The 21,796-nt window shown below is 38.3% G+C and overlaps 2 protein-coding genes across 10 annotated transcripts in view; both read left to right on the top strand.

The window, feature by feature from the left end:
• Positions 1-12,646, top strand: part of mbnl3 (muscleblind-like splicing regulator 3) — a 40,495-nt gene extending 27,849 nt beyond the window's left edge. Inside the window, exons 6-10 of one of the 9 annotated variants that reach the window (XM_079892583.1) lie at positions 3,767-3,917; positions 5,353-5,388; positions 6,606-6,713; positions 7,702-7,796; positions 9,578-12,646. In XM_079892583.1, the coding sequence (XP_079748709.1) occupies positions 3,767-3,917; positions 5,353-5,388; positions 6,606-6,713; positions 7,702-7,796; positions 9,578-9,580 (393 nt within the window). In that variant the 3' untranslated portion in view covers positions 9,581-12,646. The remainder of the gene's footprint in view (positions 1-3,766; positions 3,918-5,352; positions 5,389-6,605; positions 6,714-7,701; positions 7,797-9,577) is intronic. The other 8 variants (XM_079892582.1, XM_079892585.1, XM_079892584.1 and 5 more) reach the window with 8 other exon arrangements.
• Positions 12,647-18,045: 5,399 nt separating this feature from the next.
• Positions 18,046-21,514, top strand: rap2c (RAP2C, member of RAS oncogene family). The gene is made up of 3 exons (XM_079893431.1): positions 18,046-18,925; positions 19,965-20,274; positions 20,844-21,514. Exons 1-2 carry the CDS (start codon positions 18,653-18,655, stop codon positions 20,241-20,243), a joined length of 552 nt encoding a protein of 183 aa, XP_079749557.1. The 5' UTR covers positions 18,046-18,652; the 3' UTR covers positions 20,244-20,274; positions 20,844-21,514.
• The last annotated feature ends 282 nt before the right edge of the window (positions 21,515-21,796 follow it).

Genomic DNA, 21,796 nt, shown 5'->3' with positions numbered 1-21,796 from the left:
ATTATATCATATACTTTTTGTTTGTTTTCAAACTCGTAAGTATCACATGCAAAAACCAAAATGCACTGTTTATTTGTAGGTAGGCATTTTATGTAGTATTTTAGCAAGTTTCATCATCATTCAGCACCGTTTTGGTGGAATAGGAGGTTTCGGTTAATTATTTTAATACAAGGTTAGTAATTTATCACATCTCATGTCATAACTGGACTGAAATGTCTTGTACTATGCAATTCTTGTAAGCAAATAGCCATTTTAGCATCCGGTTTTATCCAAGGCAACTTTCACTGCACATATTACAGGGACAGTCTCATCCAAGGCAACTTTCACTACACATGTTACAGGGACAGTCTCATCCAAGGCAACTTTCACTACACATGTTACAGGGACAGTCTCACTGGAGTAACCAAGTGACCAGCAACCATAGTTTCAGCCAGTATGCCATTTTCAATAAGCTCTACTAGTGTCAGATGAAGGTGTGTGTATTTATAACTCACTTTCCACACACCTTCAATGTGAGTTTCAGGAGTGTATTAAATAATTCAGATCCCCCACAGGAGGGTGTGTGTGTGTGTGTCTGTAGGTGAGCTCTTTGTCTCTTGTGTGATGTATGAAGACCAGGGCTCCGTGATCGCTTGCAAACAGTGTCTGCAGTGCAGGTGCAGGAGAGAAAAATGATAAGAAAGGAGAAAACAAGCAATTCATTCCCACAGAAACCTCCACTAGTTAGCAGCCTCTCACACGAGAGCGTACTGCAGCCAATTTCCCTTTAATAATGTGTCATCTTTATCCCAGTCCTCCCTAGTCTTATCATGTAACATTTTTGCAGGTTTATTTACAGTGCACAGATGTGGGAACCTTATCCAGATATCCTCCCCTGCTTCTTGCAGTCACCTGGTTTGCCTTAGGCTTTATCACATGTTGGCTTTATTTGACTCCTTCTCAGTTCATGCTGTCATTCTTTTTGAACACTGCTTGATTGTCTTTACATCCTCACAGCTCTCTTTGTTGTCCTACAAGCTTATTACCCAGCTCTCTCTCTCTCTCTCTCTAACCTCTGCTGCATCTGTTCCTTCACGGCTCATTCTCTTGTCTTGTGTTTATGTCCACTGTCGTTGATTGGTTTGCCATCGTCATGTGGTCACTGCTCGCATACCCAGCCCCCAGTGCGTCCTCTGAAGCGCAGCCTACAGCCAACTTTCAACCTGGTACTTTGATCTTTCACCCATTTTTGTGTCTTTTCTTTGCTAATTTGTTCATTTCTAATTGCTCATACTGCATATAGCTCAGATGCATATGAACGTGTCGATACTGTAAGAAACCAGCCACAACCTCTGTAAACTAATCAGTTAGAAGTGAAATGAAACTGAATAAATATGCAGAGATCTTTTTTTAATTTTTTTTATTAGTCTGGGTTCTAGTATATTTCGCATTAGTTTTCTCCACAGGCACTTCAGAAAATTGAAACTTTGAACCAAACCTACTAGCTCAAAGAGGAATCACAAAATTGGATTCACATTTGAAAAAAAAAGAGAGACACAAGAATGTATTTCACATCTTTTGTATGGATGCAGAATATTTCAGTACCATATTGGCTGTTGTCTGATAATATTTTTTTTATGTATTGGTCAATATTAGATATTTCCATTGCCTAACAAAGTTCATCTTTAAAAAACATCTTTAGCAAATCATAAAATAAATATAAATGTTTCACACTGTACATTATTATCTTGTGATGCAAATTCAAATTGCAGCATTTATAATGATTGGTTTTAGTTTTTAATGCTTTATTTAGTTATTTATTTAGACAGAATTTTAATATCAGACTTTTAATGTTTATATATGCCATAACATATATTCTAGTCTCTAGTCATCCCATAATGCACTGGGAAATATTTGTTCTTTGAAGGGGATAGTGTACTCCAAATAAATTTTTTTTAAAATCTGTCATCATTTACTCACCCTCTCTTCTTTGGAACAGAATGTTGGTTACAAAACAGCTTTGTTGACCACTGACATCCATTGTATGGGCAAAAAAATATATCCTACTATTTTATGTTCCACAGAAGAAAGAAAGTCATTTAGATTTGGAATGACCTGAGGGTGGCTTTAAGTCAAGTCAAGTCACATTTATTTATATAGCGCTTTTTACAATACAGCGTTTCAAAGCAGCTTTACAGAGATAACAAGAAAATAATGCAACAAAGTTTGTTTCCAGAAGAAAATAGCGTCACAGTCCAGCTTAAGTAAGTTCGGTGATGTTTCATTCTTCTTCTTTAGAAACATACACCATCATCATAATAACCTTAGAGCTCATTGGTAGTCTTTCTTGAAAGGTTTGTACATTAGTGTTGAAAATCAGAATCACTATGGAGATTTGGATTGATATTTTAACTTTGTGAACCTGACTGTCGAGTGCTATACAGTACAGCACATTATTATTGAGTTACTTGGGATTGAGTTCACATGTAAATCATGAGGTCGGACTGCTCCCCCATCATCCCTCCGTTAGTGAATCACAGATATCCTCTTTCCTGTTGACCTTGCTCTTATCACCTTGGATATCAGTCTTCAGACAGAATTACACAGTGGAAGACAGCCGTACATTCTCCTCATTATGCCTTCATCTGGGCTGAGCATTCTCAGTTTAATTATCAGAGGCAGATAAGGGCGCTTCGCTTCAGTTTCTGTTTCTGATATCACTCTTCCTCGTGCTGCTGACACCCCTTCTAGAGAAATAGAGAAGCAGACCCAGACATTTCCCAGAGATGGAGCCACAGCATAACATGAATAAAAAAAATCTTCAGTTTGTGTCAAAACTACAGTCAACACAATTATAGTCAAATTTGGTCAGTTTTATTTATTTTGATAGAATAAGAGTTGATGAGTATACAAGCTATCACAAACAAGCTGAGAAAATGTCTAAATAGTAATCCTTTAGATTCAGATCTTATTTTTTTTTTAATTATTGAAAATACATCTTTAAACAAATTCAATTATTTAAAAATACTATTAAATAATCCTAGTAACATAATTATTACATTTCTTAGAGAAAATACCTTGCTCACCAAGGCTGCATTTATTTGATTTATTTGGGGGGGAAAACTATTTATATACCTATATATACTTATATAACAATTTATATAACCGTTTTCTATTTTAATGTCTTTTAAAATGTAATTTATTCCTGTGATGGCATGGCATCATTACTCCAGTCTTCAGTGTCACACGATCTTTCAGAAATCATTCTAATATGATAATTTGGTGCTCAAATAACATTTCTTATTATTACCAATGTTGAAATGCTTAATATACTACTAAATGTTTTTAATGGAAAACGTGATATATATACTTTTTTTTTTTTTTTTTTTTTTTTTTACAGTTTATTAATGAAAAGAAAGTTCAGTATTCATTTATTTAAAAAAAGAAAAATCTTACTGACCCCAAACTTTTAAACAGTAGCATATATGCATGATAAAATATAATGCAATAATAACAAACATTTTCTGTTGCATCCTGAAAGAAGTAATCAAATACATCCCCATCAAAGGTTTGATAATATTTCTCTATTATTTATGACGCATGATTTGCAACACTTAGAATGACATATCCACAATATGTCAGATATAACTGTCATGCAAAGACATAAACACACACAGTAGAAAGTTTTCTGTGGCTCAATATCATGGCTGTCACTGACCTCTCCCTCCGCCCACTTTTTTCTTTTTGTTTCTCTCCTCTTTCTTCTTTGTCATCCTGATCACTTCAGGCTCTGCCACCAGGAGCCATGCAACAGCTACCAAAGAGACCGACCCTGGAGAAGACCAACGGCGCGGCTGCCGTCTTCAACCCCAGCATGTTCCACTACCAGCAGGCTTTGGCCAGCATGCAGCTGCAGCAGCCAGCGTTCATTCCCACAGGTGAGCCTACGCAGACAAATGACTGCGCTCTAATATCACCATATTCCTGTAATAGTTTGGCTTGCATACATACAGCACTTTAAAGACAAAGTGCCCGGCTAGACGAGGACTTGAGCACATTTTCTGCTTGCCAACTCTCTCCCTGTAAGCCCACTTGCTCTCTTTATAGTAGTCCTCCCTATGCCAATGTCATTAGTCCCATGATGCATACAGCCTGGCATTGTCTCCTCATGCACCCGAGCATTAGCCACTTTTGTTCTGATTCTGCAGTGCACAATATTTGCTGTTCTCACATTCGGTAAGAGAAACTAGATTGTATTTTGCCGAAATGACTGTAGCAGCAACCCTTCAGCCTTATAAAAAGGCTCTGAGAGGATAGTTACAGTAGGTTTGCTACCCAGCAGAGAGTTTTAATGACCCAGTAATATCAAAATTGGAATTGTGTGGCTTTTAATCGGAGTCTATAAAGCGCTGCAGCGATGACGTATTTTTAAAGGCCTACCCAGAAGTTAGCATCACCCTGGTTCCCTCGATAAAAACTCAGCATGATTTTTTCCTCTGACTTTTGGATTATTACAGAAAAAAAGCCCTTTGACCAACAAACGTTTGCTTCTTACATATTTCGTTCATCAGGATAATTTTCCAAAATGAACACAAACTTTTATGAATTTTAAGCCTAAATGCAATCGCCGTAGGTAAAAAGGTAAATGTAGGTTATGATCAAAATACACCGCAGTCACATGACTTCAGCGACACTTTCATTAAGCTTCTGACAACTCTTCCCACGTCACAAGGGGGTATTACTGATGATACCATTTCATGAGGTCTTTGTAGACTTCATGAAATCAAAATGGGCCCTTTTAACTTTAACTTAATAAATGTTTCATGGTAGGTTATCCAATGCATGTTATTTTAAAGCAAGGCAATAGGTTTATCCACCGGAAAATGACTTTTATTTTCACTTGTATCATAGCCTAATACACTTTGATCAAATCAAATGGATGAAATGAAGCCCCATTCTAGATTTTATCCTGATTAATATTCTATTTAACTCCAATACACAGCATGTTTTAAGCATGTTGATTTTAATATTAAACAACAGTCAAGCTGAACTTGTTAGCACTGGGCTACTGAGATGACGAGACACAACAATGGATTGGCATCCAGGTTAACATCCACCTCCTGATGAGGACCTTTTTTTTTTTGCCAGCGTGATTCATTTCCTTCTGGTTTCCCCCTGCTTTGTGTCCATGTCTCCATCTCGCCACCATGTTGTCCATAATGACGGTCATCGCTCTTTCGCTGTGTGTCACTAACTCTAAAGTGGTTTTGTCTTGTACTCACGCTGCTTTAACTCCCCCTTCTCCCCATCTCTTCCACCCCTCCATCCTCCTCGGTCTCTCTTCTCCTGGGCTCTTTGTGCATGGTGTTGCAGGCTCCGTATTCTGCATGGCTCCATCTGGAGGCATTGGTAGGTCACTTCCCAGTCTATTTGGATCAACATTTACCTTACATCAACATCTCAGATATGTGGCAGACAGGAAGGTCATCCAACTCCAAAGGCCCAGCAGTGTATCATAGGGTTTCTCTCCAGCTGTGGGCACTTTTATGTCCCAGGGGACATGAGTTTTATTTTATTTTTTAAAGTAATAATCATAAACCATTTCCATTTTAATTGTAAATTTTAAATCATTAATTAAAATCAATAATTTATATGAATATTTACACAATAAGATTGCGTTGTTTACAGCTGCCTTTAAAAAAATCAAGGCAAATATCACTTGTGAACAGAATAGTTTTATTGTGTGGCATTTACAGTCTAGCTGCTGTTTATTTAAAGCCATTCTATTTAAAGAATTGTTTAAAGTTCCATTTCCACCAAAGAATGCTAATAAACAATACATAGGATGGGATGGAAACAGACTTTGAGGAGAATAAAAAAAAGTGTTCATAATTAAATGTGAATAGTCATTAAAAAATAATAATCATTTCAAATTTAATTATCAATAATTGAATATAACTGATTATTCAAATAAATGATATATTAATTTTTACCCATTATGATTGTCTTTTACTGCTGCTAATAAAATATCACTTGTGAACAATATTTTCATTGTGTGGTATTTTTAGTCTAGAAATAAGCGTCATGTTACACAGTTTGCCATTTTATTTTGAAAATGATTAAAATGTTATTTCCATCACCTTAATTTCCAACAAAGAATTCTTTTAAACACAGTACATTGTTTGGGACGTGGTGGAAATGCTCATGACTTTCAGGAGAAAAAGACTCATAGTCGAAGAAACACCTAAACACATCAATATGAGACGTATTTAATGGTCTATACTAAAAAAGACGAGGACAGCTTAGCATATTCTCCTTACACTGTCATTTTCCTCTTGAGGCCCCAAACTATAGGCCTAGCCCTGTCCTGTCTGTCACTGTGTTTACACCCAACCTGTGTGCTTCCACTGCTTGTTATTGTTTGCTCATTATTTTGGCTCAGTGTATGACATGTGCATTTGTTCTTGCATGTGTGCGTGTGATTTTGTGTGCAGCTGACGGCACAGTGCGGGCACAAATAAGCAAGGCCTAAGCCTTCAACGCGACTCATTAAGACTGGTTCCTTTTTCTTTGTGCCCTTTCCTCCTCATCCTCTCCTCTCCCTCACCTCCTTAAATCTATTATAGGCCTATTCAAACCCCAAGGCCTAATGACAGATGGCCGCTGGGAGAGGCGGGACTGGACCAACTGCAGGCCCCCCCAAAGTCGTTACCTGTCAGGGCCTGGACATACTGGTGAGGGTAGAGTCTAGGTCCCCTCCCCTCACTAACACACACTCACAACCTTACCATTTACCTGTTTAGAAAGGTAAAAATCACCCCTCCCATTTCTGACCACTATCGGTTTAAATATTCCCGAACAGAATCTAACAGAAACACAATTGTACAATGAACTTTTTTTTTAGCTGGCCTAGTTAAATTTGTCCTTAACAGTCATTTAGCTGGGAAACAACTTCACCAGTCCTGTCAAAACACTAGATCTGCGTTGAACCAGTGAGTGTGCCAGTGTGTGCCTGTGCGCATGTCTCTATTTTTTAGAGACATAGCATTTTCTCTATTTCTTTTATTTTCATTATTTGACATCTGTTATGCACTTGCTGTATACATATCATGCTGTGTTCATTTGCAGTTTTTCATATGATATGACCTTTATCTCTTTATCTTTATTACTAATAGCTGGTTTTATTAGATAGTCCTAAATTCTTACTTCATATTTACAGGTGTTTTAGAATGATTACTGTATGTCAAATATCAGGTTAACTCAAATAAAACCAAAGAAATAAAGTGTCATATTATTTTACGGCAATATTTGGACGGGAATGAGTTGCATATTTACATTCCCTGCTTTTTTCCCCTACTGTATATTTATCCATTCTCCGGCCCCCATCAAAATATGACAGTCAGACGATCCTGTCTGTTCCAAATGTGTGTGATTTTGATTACGGCCATGTTTTTATTTTCCCCATTAGAGGTTTCTCAATAGTTTTATCTAAAAGTAATTGTGATCGGATAAAACTCTCTAAGCTAAAACGTAATGAAAGTGTTTTTGAGTTCTTTTGCATGTTTGTTCTTGAGTGAATACATCATCTTTGCAGTACATAAAGACGTAGTTGCCATGACTCAGCCTATTCCTCTGGCATATTATGTCATGGTACTCATAACATTCCTCCTCCCCTCCACCTTCCCCTTTCCCTTGTTTCTTGTCTGACTCGCCTGAAAAAAGTTCCCATGATGCACGGTGCCACCACTTCCACTGTTTCGTCGGCTACGACCCCAGTCACCAATGTTCCTTTTGCTGAATCAGCCACCTCCAACCAGGTTTGCCCCTTCATTTTGGCCTCTCCTTTTTACAGCTGTAAGGCATCCGACTGGTCCATAGACCATAACGCTTGATTATATATATATACATTACATTTTGATTTTAAGGTGTTTATATATATATATATATATATATATATATATATATATAAACACTTTAAAATCAAAATGTAATGTCTGAGATCTGAGTAAAGAGAGTGGTAATTCATGTTTTCTGATTCAAAAATGGTAGAACATAATGACCTTGAGTCGTTGAGTTTTCTGTGGACCAGTGAGGAGCCTCTACCTCTTTAGCACAATGTCCCAGTTCAACCATGTCTGTGTGTGTTCACATCTCTGTCTGTCTGTGTCTGTGTCTTCACTGTGTGTTAGAGCAAACAACTGCATTTAAAGAGATAGTTCACCAAAAATGAAAATTCTCTCCTTAATTACTCACCTTCGTGTCATTCCAAACCTGAATGGTGCTATTTTTTCCATGGAACATAATATTAGACATTAATGGTGAATTATTTGCCAGCTCTTTCCATACAAAGACAGTTCATAGTGAATATGTAAAGGAAAATACAACAAAAAAGCACCGTAAAAGTAGCCTGTACGATTGTATTCTTGTGAAGTTTATATGATATCGGTTCTGCTATCCAACTGTTTGATTTGATTCCTAAATTACTTGAATAATTCTTGAATTAATAATTTTTTTCTATTGAGCCAGTTCTTTTCAGTGAACTATTTGATCTGATCATCAAAGACTCATCTGTTCAAGTTCAATTCAAGTGGTATGGACTTATTTTATAGCATTGGTTTGGTGATCGTGTGGTGTTCAGTCATTGTTGGAAATGAACAGATTTAGTCACTATGAAGTATTGTTGTATGGATCAAGAAGTGCAATGATTCTTCACAAAATTCTCCTTTTTGCGCTCCACCAAAGAAAGAAAAAATCTTAAATGTTTGAAACAACATGAGGGTGAGTAAATGATGACAGAAGTATCATTTTTGATACTGTTACTTTAAATGTCAAAGCTCAAAAGTTCATTGTCTTTTCCACCCCCTTCACCCTGTTTTGATAATTTTGCACTGGAGCAAGTTGTTTCTGTGGCTCACACTAGAGTGAGATGGTACACGTGTCCTCGTTTTTCTGTAAATTGGATGTGGGTGTCTGTTTTCAGATGACAGTTCTCTGAATTTTTGTTTGTCCTTCCTTCTTCATTGTCTTAATCTTACAGTTAGCTTCAAAGTACATAATGTGAGGAAACAGACAGTTCACCATTTAGTCTGTTTAGTTCATGTGTCCTGCAGAATCATAGATGAGCCACGAGCTTGACACGGCCAACCTTTTGTTTCGCTTGCCTCTTTATTTCCTAAATAGCTACAATGTGGATTGTTTTAGCATTATGTAAGCTGCCGAGATGTTCAGTGTTTTTTTTAGCTCTAGTTTATAATCTAAAAGCAATTTTAAAGTACAGGTATATTCTGCGCAGACCGGAGGTGTCAGCGCTCATTTCCTGCTTGGCTTGCTTTTACGCTGAAATATGTCTTGCAAAATTACAAATGTGGAATTGCAGGTCTGCGCCCACTGTCTCAAGATAACTGATGCATTGTGTGATGATATGGCACGATATTTATTCATTCTCTTGTAATTCTTTTTCTCATTTTCGGAATGAACTGCGGGTTTGATGTTCGAGTAGATAAGATAAGAATTGACTCTATTCTCTTTGCATATTGCTTTTTTAACCGAAAGAGGTTCACTACCTTATCTGTGGGCTGTATTTGTACCTGTCTTCCAGTAGACGCCGCCGAGGTACTGAGCACCGACCCCATGGACCTCCAGTGTGTTCCCATGGAGGCCCATTTCTACCCCGTTCCTAAACTCATGGTGGCCGCACCTATGACGCTGAATCCAGTAAGCCTCTCCCGCAATCCTACAACCTAATCAGGCCCATCACTCATGCAACGTGTGCCCAAACACAACAGAAAAATGAATGCAACAAACGTGTGCCTAATCAGTAAGTCCTTAACGGGCAATACATTCATCCTCATATCAGAGATGCCCACTTCATTTGACGTCAACAGAGGTTTGTTGATATTGAAACAGGCAATACTTAAATTTGGACCTACAACTGTACAAGGAAGCATGCCATCTCAAAGCAAGGAGACTTAAGGAGCGTGCAGATGCTGAATCAGGAGACGGAACGCTCTCGTAACTCACAGCCATACGAATACATGCAAACCAATTAGCTGAGAAAATGAATTCTCTGGAGGTGAACACTAGATTTGAGAGCCGATGTATGGTAAGAGATGGAGCCGATACAGATCATCAGCAGACAGAATGTTTCTCCGTCGTTGAATGTGACAACAGAGTGTGTGAGAGCAACACCTGCTAATGATATTTTACATAGTTGTGGTGGTGGTAATTTCTTTCACATTTAATTAGAATTAATGAACGTGGCACGTTTTATTTCATGTTTACATTTCAAAATGTAGAGAAAAAAAAAAGATTATTTGAAAATGATTGATTCTTTTGTAAGATAATCTGTTCATGATACTGATTTAGGTTTTTCGTTGAGAGGTTTTCAAAATGTCGTTGTTCGTGCCTTTGAGTTACAAGTGTGTGGATGTCTTCTGTACTACAACTGACTTGCATTTTATCATAGACTAAGAAAGTATACCTGTGTAGCCTTTCAGAATCAATGTGTCGTTCTTCCGTCAACTTAGAGATGTGTGTTGTTGTGAGTGACTTGGTTTTTCTTGGTCTCATGAAAGAGTATTATTTATTTAACCACTGTCTAACAGGCTAAAACTGGTCTACTGAGATAAGTGTTAATATTCATGCCTGAAGTATCTCACCTCGCATTTCAAGCTCCACGTCGAGACGGTCAAACACAAGATTGGTTCACATACTAGTACCTCCGTTTTAAAAATAGAACTGCCTTAAGCAGACTAAATATGAGCACTTCTTGTTTCACAGTGTGTTTCACACTGAAATGTGGTCTGATTGCAGGCCTTCTGGATGTATAAGACGTCTCATTGAGAAGATTTTAACTGGACTTTTTTTTAATTCCAGCTGGACTTCAGTGTTTTTTGCAAAACTATCGTCTGATGTCCTGGATATTCAAATGCTATAAAAATAGTCACATTTATTTGCTTTTTAGATTTCTATGGTTATTAGGCTGTATCTTAATGAAACATGTCCATGTCACCCAAAAAGCAGAGGAAATAAGACAATTGAATGACAAAAAAAAGACAATTAAGCGCATTGCCTCCTATCACCATTACCATGATGCAAAAAAAATTATCACTGTAATACGCAATACATAACTATATATAAATAAACTGTATTTATACATCACAGTTGTATTTGTTTAATGCTAATTTTAACCAAATTTTTTTTTTTAAATTAAATCACAAAAAAAATTCTTGATTTACAGTAAAAAATAATAATTTGCTAGTTACAAATAAATAATTGCAAAAAACTCAAAATTACGGAAATGTGGTTTAATTGTCACAAGAATGACGTCGCTAAGCAATCCTAAAATGAGGCTTCATCTTTATGCAAAATCTAGTTTGCATTGTTCTGATTTTGGTGTGAAATTTGACATATTTTCATGAGATTCACCCTATTACCATGTCTATCTTTTGAAGACAACCCCCTTCTGATGGCTGGACTGTCTCTGCCAAAATCTATGCTCTGTCCCACCTGCTGTGTGACAGTCTGTTCGTCTCTCTTTTTGTTCAGCCATGTTTGGTGCATCCCAGAGTACTATAAGATCTGTTTTCAATGGTCGTTAGTTGCCAAAATGAATCTCGCATAATTAGTTCTAACTGATTATCAATGTTTAGCTGTTTACGCTCATTTCAAATCACAAGAAGGAGATATGCAAAAGCATTTCTAGAAGTTACAGACTGGTACCTGATTTGATTATTCTGCGTCTCTCCCATTGGTTTGCTGTATTCAGCACCATGTGCGCCCCCCTGCACAGACATGTCAAGTGCACTGCTTTTGTGCCAATGACTCTCAGACAGGTCACCCTGTGCCAATCACCGGAGAACTCAGACTGCGCAATCGGGCCTTGTCACGCCAAGGTCACGAGCCAGATGGATTTAAATTGCAATATCGCAAATGTGCCCGCCCGAGCAGCAAATGTAATCCCACTTGAGCAAGCTATTATCTCGTGCTTTGTTTTGAAACATCTCAGTTATTGCTACCGTTCATTAGGCGAGTCCTACAGTTGGGAAACTGACAGTAGGGTGGTTTTAGCAGCTGTTTTCATTACTGCATCAGTGGACGCCGTACTAATAGACTTCCAGTCCTTGCCAACCAAGAGCTCTATTAGATTATTGCTGTAATATATTATTGATAGTTTAGTTTGTCCATGGATGGAACATGAAAACTATGTCAGACAGACGATACACAGAGGCCTGCAATCCATTAGGGTCGTACTGGAGTTTTCTTTGCCCATTTTGACTTCGGGAGAGACAGCTGGTTGAATTTTGACTATTTAAGACTATTTGTGTTTGTGTTTGTTGTGTTCATGTTTAGAGTGTGAACAGGTTTAAATCACTGACTGTGTCCTTACTTTCAAAAGTCGGCAGACTCTAAAATGCAAGGGCGTAGATGACCGTGCGACATCAGAATATTATTCTTGTTTGGACTGTGAGCTGAAAGCTGCGGCTCTCGTGTAGACATGTTACCATTAAAGGAAAAAAAGAAAATTAATTATTTTCAGACTGGGTACTTAAGTAAAGGCCCTCATCAGCCAAAGCTTCATTGACAAGACATTACTGCCCCTCACGGGCCTTTACATGCATAAATGAATGTGACATTTAAGACAGAGAGAATGTCACGAGAGGTTTTGGATGCCTGTATCACCATTTCTCTCGAACGAAACTACAACCTTTCTCAACATATCAAGGAAGTGAAAGCCTCCCAATGCCATCCACTGTTGATGTACAAAAAGACAGAAAACTGAGAAAAAAAAGTGTTTATCATCACTTATCTCAAAGACCCTTCTCTAAACTGTTGTCTCCTTTGGGACAGCCATGTTGTTTCAACAGAATAACCCCAAGAGAGAGCCATAAAGCGTTTTTTTCTTTTCTTTTTGTGATAACCAGACCTTAAAAACCATCATTGCACCTTTTTTGCTGATCAGCACACACTATCTAGGCCAAACACAGCTGAAATGATAGCATACAATGGTGGTCTAAAACAACACAAAATCAGAGCAAGATGATACTATACTGTGTTATAACTGAAATATCTGTATTGTAAACATCTCTGTATACTGTTCATGTGTTTTGAGATTGTTTTAAGAAATACTGGGGCAAATACGTGTGGATTTCTTTAGGAAGGATCTCTACTGTTTATTGATGTGTTGGATTGTGTTTTGTAATTGAGTTCCATTGCCCAGCCAAGGTGTAGATGCTCTCTCTTTCTCTCTCTCTCTCTCTTTCTCTCTCTCTCTCTCTCTCTCTCTCTCTCTCTCTCTCTCTCTCTCTCTCTCTCTCTCTCTCTCTTTCTTATATAAAGAATTATGCCTTCTCCAACTGCAATCCAGCTGGAATCAACGAAATACTTGATAAAGAAAAAACAATGTGCCTCATCAGGGGCTTTAGGATTTTAAGATCTCACTTTTTAAGAAGTGTGCATACCTGCATAAAGTAGTTAGCTAGAATAATCTATGTGTATGTATTACAAATTCATCATCGTCATCATTCTAGTTTTTATCGACAGACATTAATGACGGTACCTGTTTTAACTATATCCTCACGACTTCAGTCATGTTACGGTGTGTTTTGACAACGCTGTCAATGGTAGTTTGCGTTTGATCATTAGCGTTACTTGGTTCCTTACCTTACATCGTAAAGTCTGTCATCGCATGAAATTAAAATAATCTAAATAATCTACATCATAGTTTGTGCAGTTAGTGGTTTAAGATTAAAAAATACTTAATCTATATATCTATATATCAATATACACATTTGTATGTATTACAATGATAGATTCATTGTTACCTATGATAGTAAGTTCTTGTTGCTGTGGCAACAAAACTACAACATGGCTACCTTTGTATATCTTAATTGTGAATTTTTTCACACTTCAAGTGAAATAATGTACAACGTTAACTTATTCAGAAAGGGAATGTGTTCTTAAGTTGTCTTGGAAAAAGATATGATTGACTATTTTGTAAAAAAAAAAAAAAAAGATATATATATATATATATAATACATATATATATACAGACTTGTGAGATACTTTATGTCCAGAGGCCCTTTGGAGACATCATATGTTATTTCTGTTTTAATGATTATTATTTTTCTATTGGGGTTGCTGATCACTTTTAGATAAGAACCAGATCTTTACTTAAACAGCATCTGAGCTTTTGAACCAATCTGATGGATCAATTTGGGGGAAAAGACTTTCTTGTCTTATAATTTGATCAAAAAGGGCTGGCAATGCATTCGCTATGGTGCGTTCCGGTTTTTATAAATAACGCAGCCCTGTGATGTCATAACCGTGAGCCCCTGATTTCGGTGTCTGTCCCCCTCTGGCCCGCCCAGACTGCACCCCAGCTGTGCTGGGACCTGGTGACTCACGTCACCCCATTGGTGTACGAATGTGTGTTATTCACCTTGTTTGCACTTATGTACATAAATGAGTCAAAATATTCAGAATTTATTTTGAATATACATAGAAGAATAAATATATATATATATATGTAGAAGAGCAGATTCAAATCAAATGTCTGTATTGTTTGGAATACAGGTAAACTGTTAAAGAGATAGATGCTGTTTTGCCGGGGTGTTGCGGAGAAATGTGTTGTTTGTTCTGTTTGCTAATGCCCTCGTTCTCATCGTTAAGCATGATATTGCATTTTGCGGAAATAATGATGTCAAAAAAGGCTTTGTAGTTTTGCATAGCTTACAAAAGCGCGCCGAGTTTGAGCACTGTGTCCGCTTGCGTCTGATCCCGATGTGCGGTTGTGTCCGGAAACCAAAGAACGGCCAACTTGATTCTCTTTTACCTCTACATCGTGTGAGTTTCAGGCTCACAGTTTTGTTTTCTGTGTAGTCCCACGAGATGCAGTGAAACAGCGGGTGTAGTAACCGGAAGACCTGGAGGGCAGCATGGGGCAGTTTAGCACATAAAGAGCACCTCAGGATCAGACCACAGCTGGAAAGCATTGCTGCAGGTTCTACAAAATACCGAATTTCAGTTTTCCGTTTGGTTTGGTTGTTGACGGACATTTTCCATTCTTGTGCATTCACCAAGAACAACAAACAAACCTGAAAATCTCACAGGATATCCTTCAAAATCCCACGTTAAATCGCCAGACAAAACCCTCTGTTGAAGAAAACTTGTACATTCTGTGCTCTACAGTTGCTTTGGAAGCCAATAATTTTGTTGCCATGGCACTTGCCCTAATAGTGAGGGAGAGACCGAGTCTTTTGTAGGTTCTTGCATATAGACGCACCTTTGGACCAATTGAATATGGTCCTCAGCCTTTTGACTGTAAAGCTGAGGTAGCACTTAGGACTTAGCATAGACTAAGGGTCCCGACTTGCATCCAGAAGCTGAATGCGAACACACGGGACGCTCCTTTTACCACTGTGCTTGACAGAGAAAATCAACAAAAGCTCTTCTGCTGTCCATTATCCTGTGCCTAAACATTCAGTGTGATGTGAAAGGACTGGTCTGTAAAGAAAGCCATTGAGGTTAGACTTCCACCTAACTGTGCCCTACATTCAGTCACGTCGTCATCATCATACCTGTTACTGGAACACTAACGTCATTGGTTTGTGTTTACATGTCACTAAGTCACTGAGACCGGAGCATCACATTAATGTTGTACAAAGCTGTATAGTTTCAAATGAAATTGCTCGTTGATGCAGAGGTTATGTCCCTTTAAAGGCATCTGCTGATGCCTCTGTAAATGCTATTGTGTGTGTGGAACCGTTCGAAGAATGTCTACATTGTTTCAAAGCCATATGAAATAGATTCCTCTCTCTCCCACTGTAGGACAAGATAAAACTGAATGCTTTGACTCTTTATATGAAATGCTTCTCTTTCTATTTAGCTTATTGTGCTTGTATGTGCTTCAAGAACTGTGCTTCTTGTCAATCCCTTTGCAATATATAAATGTATGGAATATATACATACTTAAGACTTCTGTTCTTTTTGTTTGACATTTTAATAAAGCACTTAAAAGGCAATTTTGGGCTGTGTTTGGTGTGTTTTTTTTCTAGTTGTATTCAAATACAAACTGCTCTAAAGAGATGTAAAAAAAACAAAGAATTATATTTAAAGGAACACTCCGACTTTTTGGGGCTTTAGCTTATTCACCGTATCCCCCAGAGTTAGATAAGTCCATACATACCCTTCTCATCTCCGTGCGTGCCGTAACTCTGTCTGACGCACCCACCGCTAGCCTAGCTTAGCACAAATACTGGAGGTAAATGGCTCCAGCTAGCATACTGCTCCCAATAAGTGACAAAATAACGCCAACATTTTCCTATTTACATGTTGTGATTTGTATAGTCACAGCGTGTACAAATAACAAGGTCACATGAGACACAGCCATCTTCTAACCGTATACATACTGGGAACTATATTCTCAGAAGGCGAAGCACTGCTACTTGGGCGGAGTGATTTACTCCAACTCTGAGTGAACTCTGCTCCTCACCACGGGGCTTCTCAGGTGGTGCGAGCAAATCACTCAGCAGAAGTAGCAGTGCTTCGTATATGTATACGGTTAGAAGATGGCTGTGTCTCATGTGCCCTTGTTATTTGTACACGCTGTGACTATACAAATCACAACATGTAAATAGGAAAATGTTGGCGTTATTTTGTCACTTATTGGGAGCAGTAGGCTAGCTGGAGCCGTTTACCTCCAGTATTTGTGCTAAGCTAGGCTAGCGGTGGGTTGGACAGAGTTACGGCACGCACGGAGATGAAAACTTGTATGTATGGACTTATCTAACTCTGGGGGATACGGTGAACAAGCTAAAGTCCCAAAAAGTCGGCGTGTTCCTTTAAGAATCATTTGCTTAACTGTACAAAACTATTCAAAACACTGTACATGCTAAGATAATGCCATCAGTTGTGACTTTTTGTGTGTTGTAAAGGATGTCCAAGGTGTGTCCACTAGCAGAGACAGCTCCTTGACCACTTCATGATTACACATGCTTTAAATTGCCTAGTTTTGACCTTGTTAATATGTTGAAAACACACTGGCCACTGTCAAATAACTATTAGTCTGCTCATTGACTGTGCCTATGCCTCACTTTCTCTTATCTTTTATCTTACTATAATTATTTTATAATATTAGTATTATAAATTATATAATCTGTAAATGTATATAATTGTAAAAATTGTCTCAATATCTGAATACATAGGGTTATTATATATCAGTATTATTATAAATAATATTAATTATTTAACGAGTCATACACTAATTAAGGTTCCAGGTAGGCCTAGGTGTGGCCGTGCTGGTATATAAAGAGTCAGTTCCCCTAAATCCCTGAGCCTGAGATTTCTGCTATACTCATTTTAAGTTTTCATATCTAATTAGCCTGATTGCCATTCAGATTTACAAAAACACAACAAATGTTAATTACTTTAAAATTGCTGTCCTGCGTTAATACTTTTTGTATTGTGAGAGTGATGTGATTTCCGGCGGATGTTTATTGGTCAGTGTGCGGTGTGAGAGAGAAAAGCGCTTCTCTGCGGGGCCCGCCTCATGTCAGCGAATCGGTTCTTTTGAACAGTTCATTTTATAGAACCGGTTCAGAAAAACGAACCCTTTGCTTCAAACGTAACGTAATTGCGTCACAACATCGCCTCTGAGTGGCGAAGTTGTACTAAAAAGAGTATTTATTTCATGTTTGTCATTTAAGTCTGTTGCACTAATTATTCAGTGTATAAAATATAGTCATTTTAAAACAAATTACCAGCTACTAATTTAGTACTACTAAAATTACTACTGCTTATATCTGTTGAAAAACGTTTTCCACGTTTAAAAAATATATTTATTTAGACCAACTATGTATTGATAAAATTACCATGCAATCTAGTACACGTTTTTAATACGTTTTCTCATACATTTCTGCTATTAACTTTAGGTCTGTCGGTCAAATCCTTGGTTCCAAATGCCGTTTCACGAGAACTACTCGGACCCAATTCTTTCAGATTCGCTCAGTCCGTGAACCAATTCAACCGATTCACTGAAAAGATCCGAATCGGAAGAACTGTTCGTTCACGCTTCTGTGTGAGAGGAGCTCCGCTGCGGGGCCGCTGCTGTTGCTGCTGTCTGGGCCGATATGCAGAGGCGGGCCGGGGGAAAGAAACACGAGAAGAGAAGGCAATGCAGGATTCCAAGACGGCATCTATGAGTTGATCCCAGAGCAAGAAACCTGAAACTGGTTATTATATTCGTCGTTCAGACGCGGTATTAAAGCAGGAAAGGGCCGTTTGTGTGTGAATGCAGCCTCGCTCTTTGAGAAGCACTAGCCAGCTAACGCTAGTCATGTAGCGCTCCATTCACACGGACGCCAAACATGGACACGACTACACTCATTACTTGTGTTTTATATCGCCTCTGTGGCTAACAAACTCTCGGATGATCGGATCTCGATGGAGATAGAGTGCAGATGGAGGGGCGTTGTGGATTTAGCTAGATATTCACTCAGAGAAAACACTCCTCTTGAATCGTGGCTTTGATTTCCTCGAACCCGAGAAAAGTGCTCCTCCGGTGTTTGTTTTGATCGTAAAACGTTTAGATTAGAAGTGCTGTGGTATTTTTATGTTTTTATGGCCGTTGCTGAGCAGATAAAGTTAGCTGTAGCTTAAGCCTGGATCAGACCAAATGAAGGAGTATAAGGTGGTTGTGCTGGGCAGCGGCGGCGTGGGCAAGTCCGCACTCACGGTCCAGTTTGTGACCGGGACATTCATAGAAAAATATGACCCGACCATTGAGGACTTCTATAGGAAGGAGATCGAGGTGGATTCGTCCCCCTCGGTGCTGGAGATCCTGGACACCGCTGGGACCGAGCAGTTTGCGTCCATGCGAGATCTGTACATTAAAAATGGGCAAGGCTTCATTTTAGTCTACAGCCTGGTTAATCAGCAGTCATTTCAGGTGAGTGCTGCATCTCATATCTAATCTAATGTCCTAATCTAAACCTCAAGTGAATATTTGCTGAACTTGTGTAGCCAAGTTCAGCAAATATTCACTTGAGGTTTAGATTAGGACATTATTAGTTACCACTGTTACTTGCGTAATAATACCACAAACGAGGTCAGAAATCACTCTATAGCATGGGAACCTCAGTGATTAGAAGTTTACCAAACCTAAACCCCTTCAGTCCAACTGTAGATGACATAAAATCATAAGGTAAAGTAGTGTTGTGTCATATGCAACAGGTTGAGACTTGATCCCAGGTGATCTCTCACACACACCCATTTGTTTCATAACTTTTTATTTATTTATTATCCAACTCAAACATTATATCGTTCACATAGCATTTTGTATTGGATAAAATAGCAACAACATTGGATGAGATCTGAATACACAAAAGCAGACAAAAGTAGTTAGATAAAATGTCTACTTAAAGCCAGATATAATGTGGAAAAAGTTACTTTTAAATCTTAAGTCATCAGGCCTACACCTCAACCAGACCCTCCATTAATATTGGCATAAAATTAATATTCACCCTATATATTTTGTAATGTATGTTATAGATCAAACTCTGAAAGAAAATTCATCTGGGCATGTTTCATTAAAAAAAAGAAAAGAATACTAATAAATTACCTAGTATTGCCGTCATAACTGGATATTCTGGTGAAGCGACTGGTTACGTATGCAGGACTTCTCCAGTCATTTTTCCCATTTAAACCACGCCCTTCAAGCTCGCATTCATCTGTTTCCACTTTTGAGTGCAATGCCCACATCTCAAAATCCAGTCAACAACCTATGGACAGAATCAAGTCCTCACTCTACATTTTTCTTTTTTAATGATCTGTTACACTCTAATGTATTACAATACAGAAGAAAAGATCTGTTGCTACTTCCTGTTAATTTCTCTGTAAACAAAACTAACTTGGGGTCTTAAAGTGTGTTATCTTATACTTTTGTTTGATGAATCATTCCCATGAACACTTATCTCCATGCTCCGCAGGACATCAGACCAATGCGGGACCAGATCGTCCGCGTGAAGCGCTTTGAGAAGGTGCCTCTGATCTTGGTGGGGAATAAGGTGGACCTGGAGTCAGAGCGGGAGGTCGCGGGTTCTGACGGACGTGCCCTTGCACAAGAGTGGGGCTGTCCCTTCATAGAGACCTCGGCCAAGAGCAAGAGCATGGTTGATGAGCTGTTCGCTGAGATTGTAAGGCAGATGAACTACACCACTTTGCCCGAGAAGCAAGAGCAGTGCTGCACCGCCTGCGTTGTGCAGTGAGCGTCGCGTCCCGGCCTTACTTTCACTCCAGGTATGAGAGGCCGAGACCTTGAGTAAACAAACCAACATTCAGGCTATCCAGTGCACTCACATCTCATTGAGTCTGCCCGATTTTAAAAAACAAAACAAAAAAATCTATATATTTTTTTATAAATGTACACTGCTACTTTGAAATATCTTTACATAAATGTTGTGATAATTGTGACCAATGATAAATATGTATATAAATTATCATTGGATCACAACAAGAATGTGGCGTGAAGAACAATACCAGTGAGAAGAAGCATGAAGAGACCGCGCTGTCTGGAAAATCCTTGTGAAGAAAGGGGAAATCCAAACATCCTGAATGGAAAGTGATGTCGCAAAACAGGAAATGGTGTTCCTGAGAGATGTGGCGTTTCAGCGTTGTCTTTATGTAAACAGTTTTTTAGAGTCTCAGGTTTTGCTGATTGAAGATGATCTTACTTCAAACAGAGACGACATTTATTTGAAAGTTAAATTCTAAAGAAAATCCGTTGTATCGTTTATACATATGATGCTATATAATGTTGTTTATATTTCTTGTAACCGCAGCACATTTCTCATTCCTGTGTTCCTTAGACACATGATCCAGACGGACGCTCTTTTGAACCAGTCTCTGATCGGATGACCCTTTGAGCCACACCTGTGCCACTGAGCCCCTTGAACTCTGACACTTAAGACATCTGGCCGAGGCTTGACTTTACTGCCCGGAAATAAATCATCGCAGGGTCTTCAAAACTCAAATCCTCCAGGGTCTGGATTGTAGAGCACATATACAATATCTTCAAGTTATGTTTTGGTTACCTGGAAATAAGTACAGTCTGTGAATTGGAGCACAGAAAACTTTTGGGTTATTAATAGCTATTTTTCGTATATAGGGGAAAGTTATGACGAGCAGGTCAGCTCAGGGCTATAATATCCCTGGAGAAGCTCTGTTGTAAATGTCCCCTGTTTTTTCTTTTAACATATTAAGTTTGATATCTAATTATTAAACTGTAACAGCCATTATGCAGGTTTGAGACCTCAGTATGTAACATTTCTTTTCTTTTTTTTCCCCCTCTTGATTTTTTTTAAACTACTGGTATGTATGCTTTCTCTCCTAATACTCTATTTATTAAAGTCTTTAATTACCGAGATAGGTGAATATTGCGTTTTTATATTCTTTTGGCTGTTTTGGCTTTTTGTGACTACAGTATGCGTTGTTTCTGAAGTGCAGCATTGATGATGCCTTAAATGATTACAGTCTAAAACCTGTGTTGTCTTTCTTTTCTTGTAATCTTTGTTTTTGACACACATTTCCACCACTGCTTCTATAGAAACGTGTAATGTTAAGTCATTCATCACCGTAATGTAAATATAACTCTTAGCTCTTAAAACTGTAAACACATAAAATGGACAAATGCCAAAGCTGGTAATCAATGACATTTTTGAGACATTTAAACCGAAACAACTAAATAAAGAACTTGAAATTGATGCATGCAATACCTCACAATAGGCTTTTGATAATGACCTTTAAGTTGCCTGGAAATCAG

The sequence above is a fragment of the Squalius cephalus genome (genome assembly GCF_949319135.1).
Source record: "Squalius cephalus genome assembly, chromosome: 14".
Classification (NCBI taxonomy): domain Eukaryota; kingdom Metazoa; phylum Chordata; class Actinopteri; order Cypriniformes; family Leuciscidae; genus Squalius; species Squalius cephalus.
This window is presented reverse-complemented; position numbering and strand designations above follow the sequence as displayed.

Bases quoted from the DNA above. Each gene is read 5' to 3' on its own strand.
- rap2c (XM_079893431.1), top strand. From the start codon at position 18,653: ATGAAGGAGTATAAGGTGGTTGTGCTGGGCAGCGGCGGCGTGGGCAAG. The intron at 18,926-19,964 runs GTGAGTGCTGCA...CATGCTCCGCAG, and splicing joins TTAATCAGCAGTCATTTCAG to GACATCAGACCAATGCGGGA.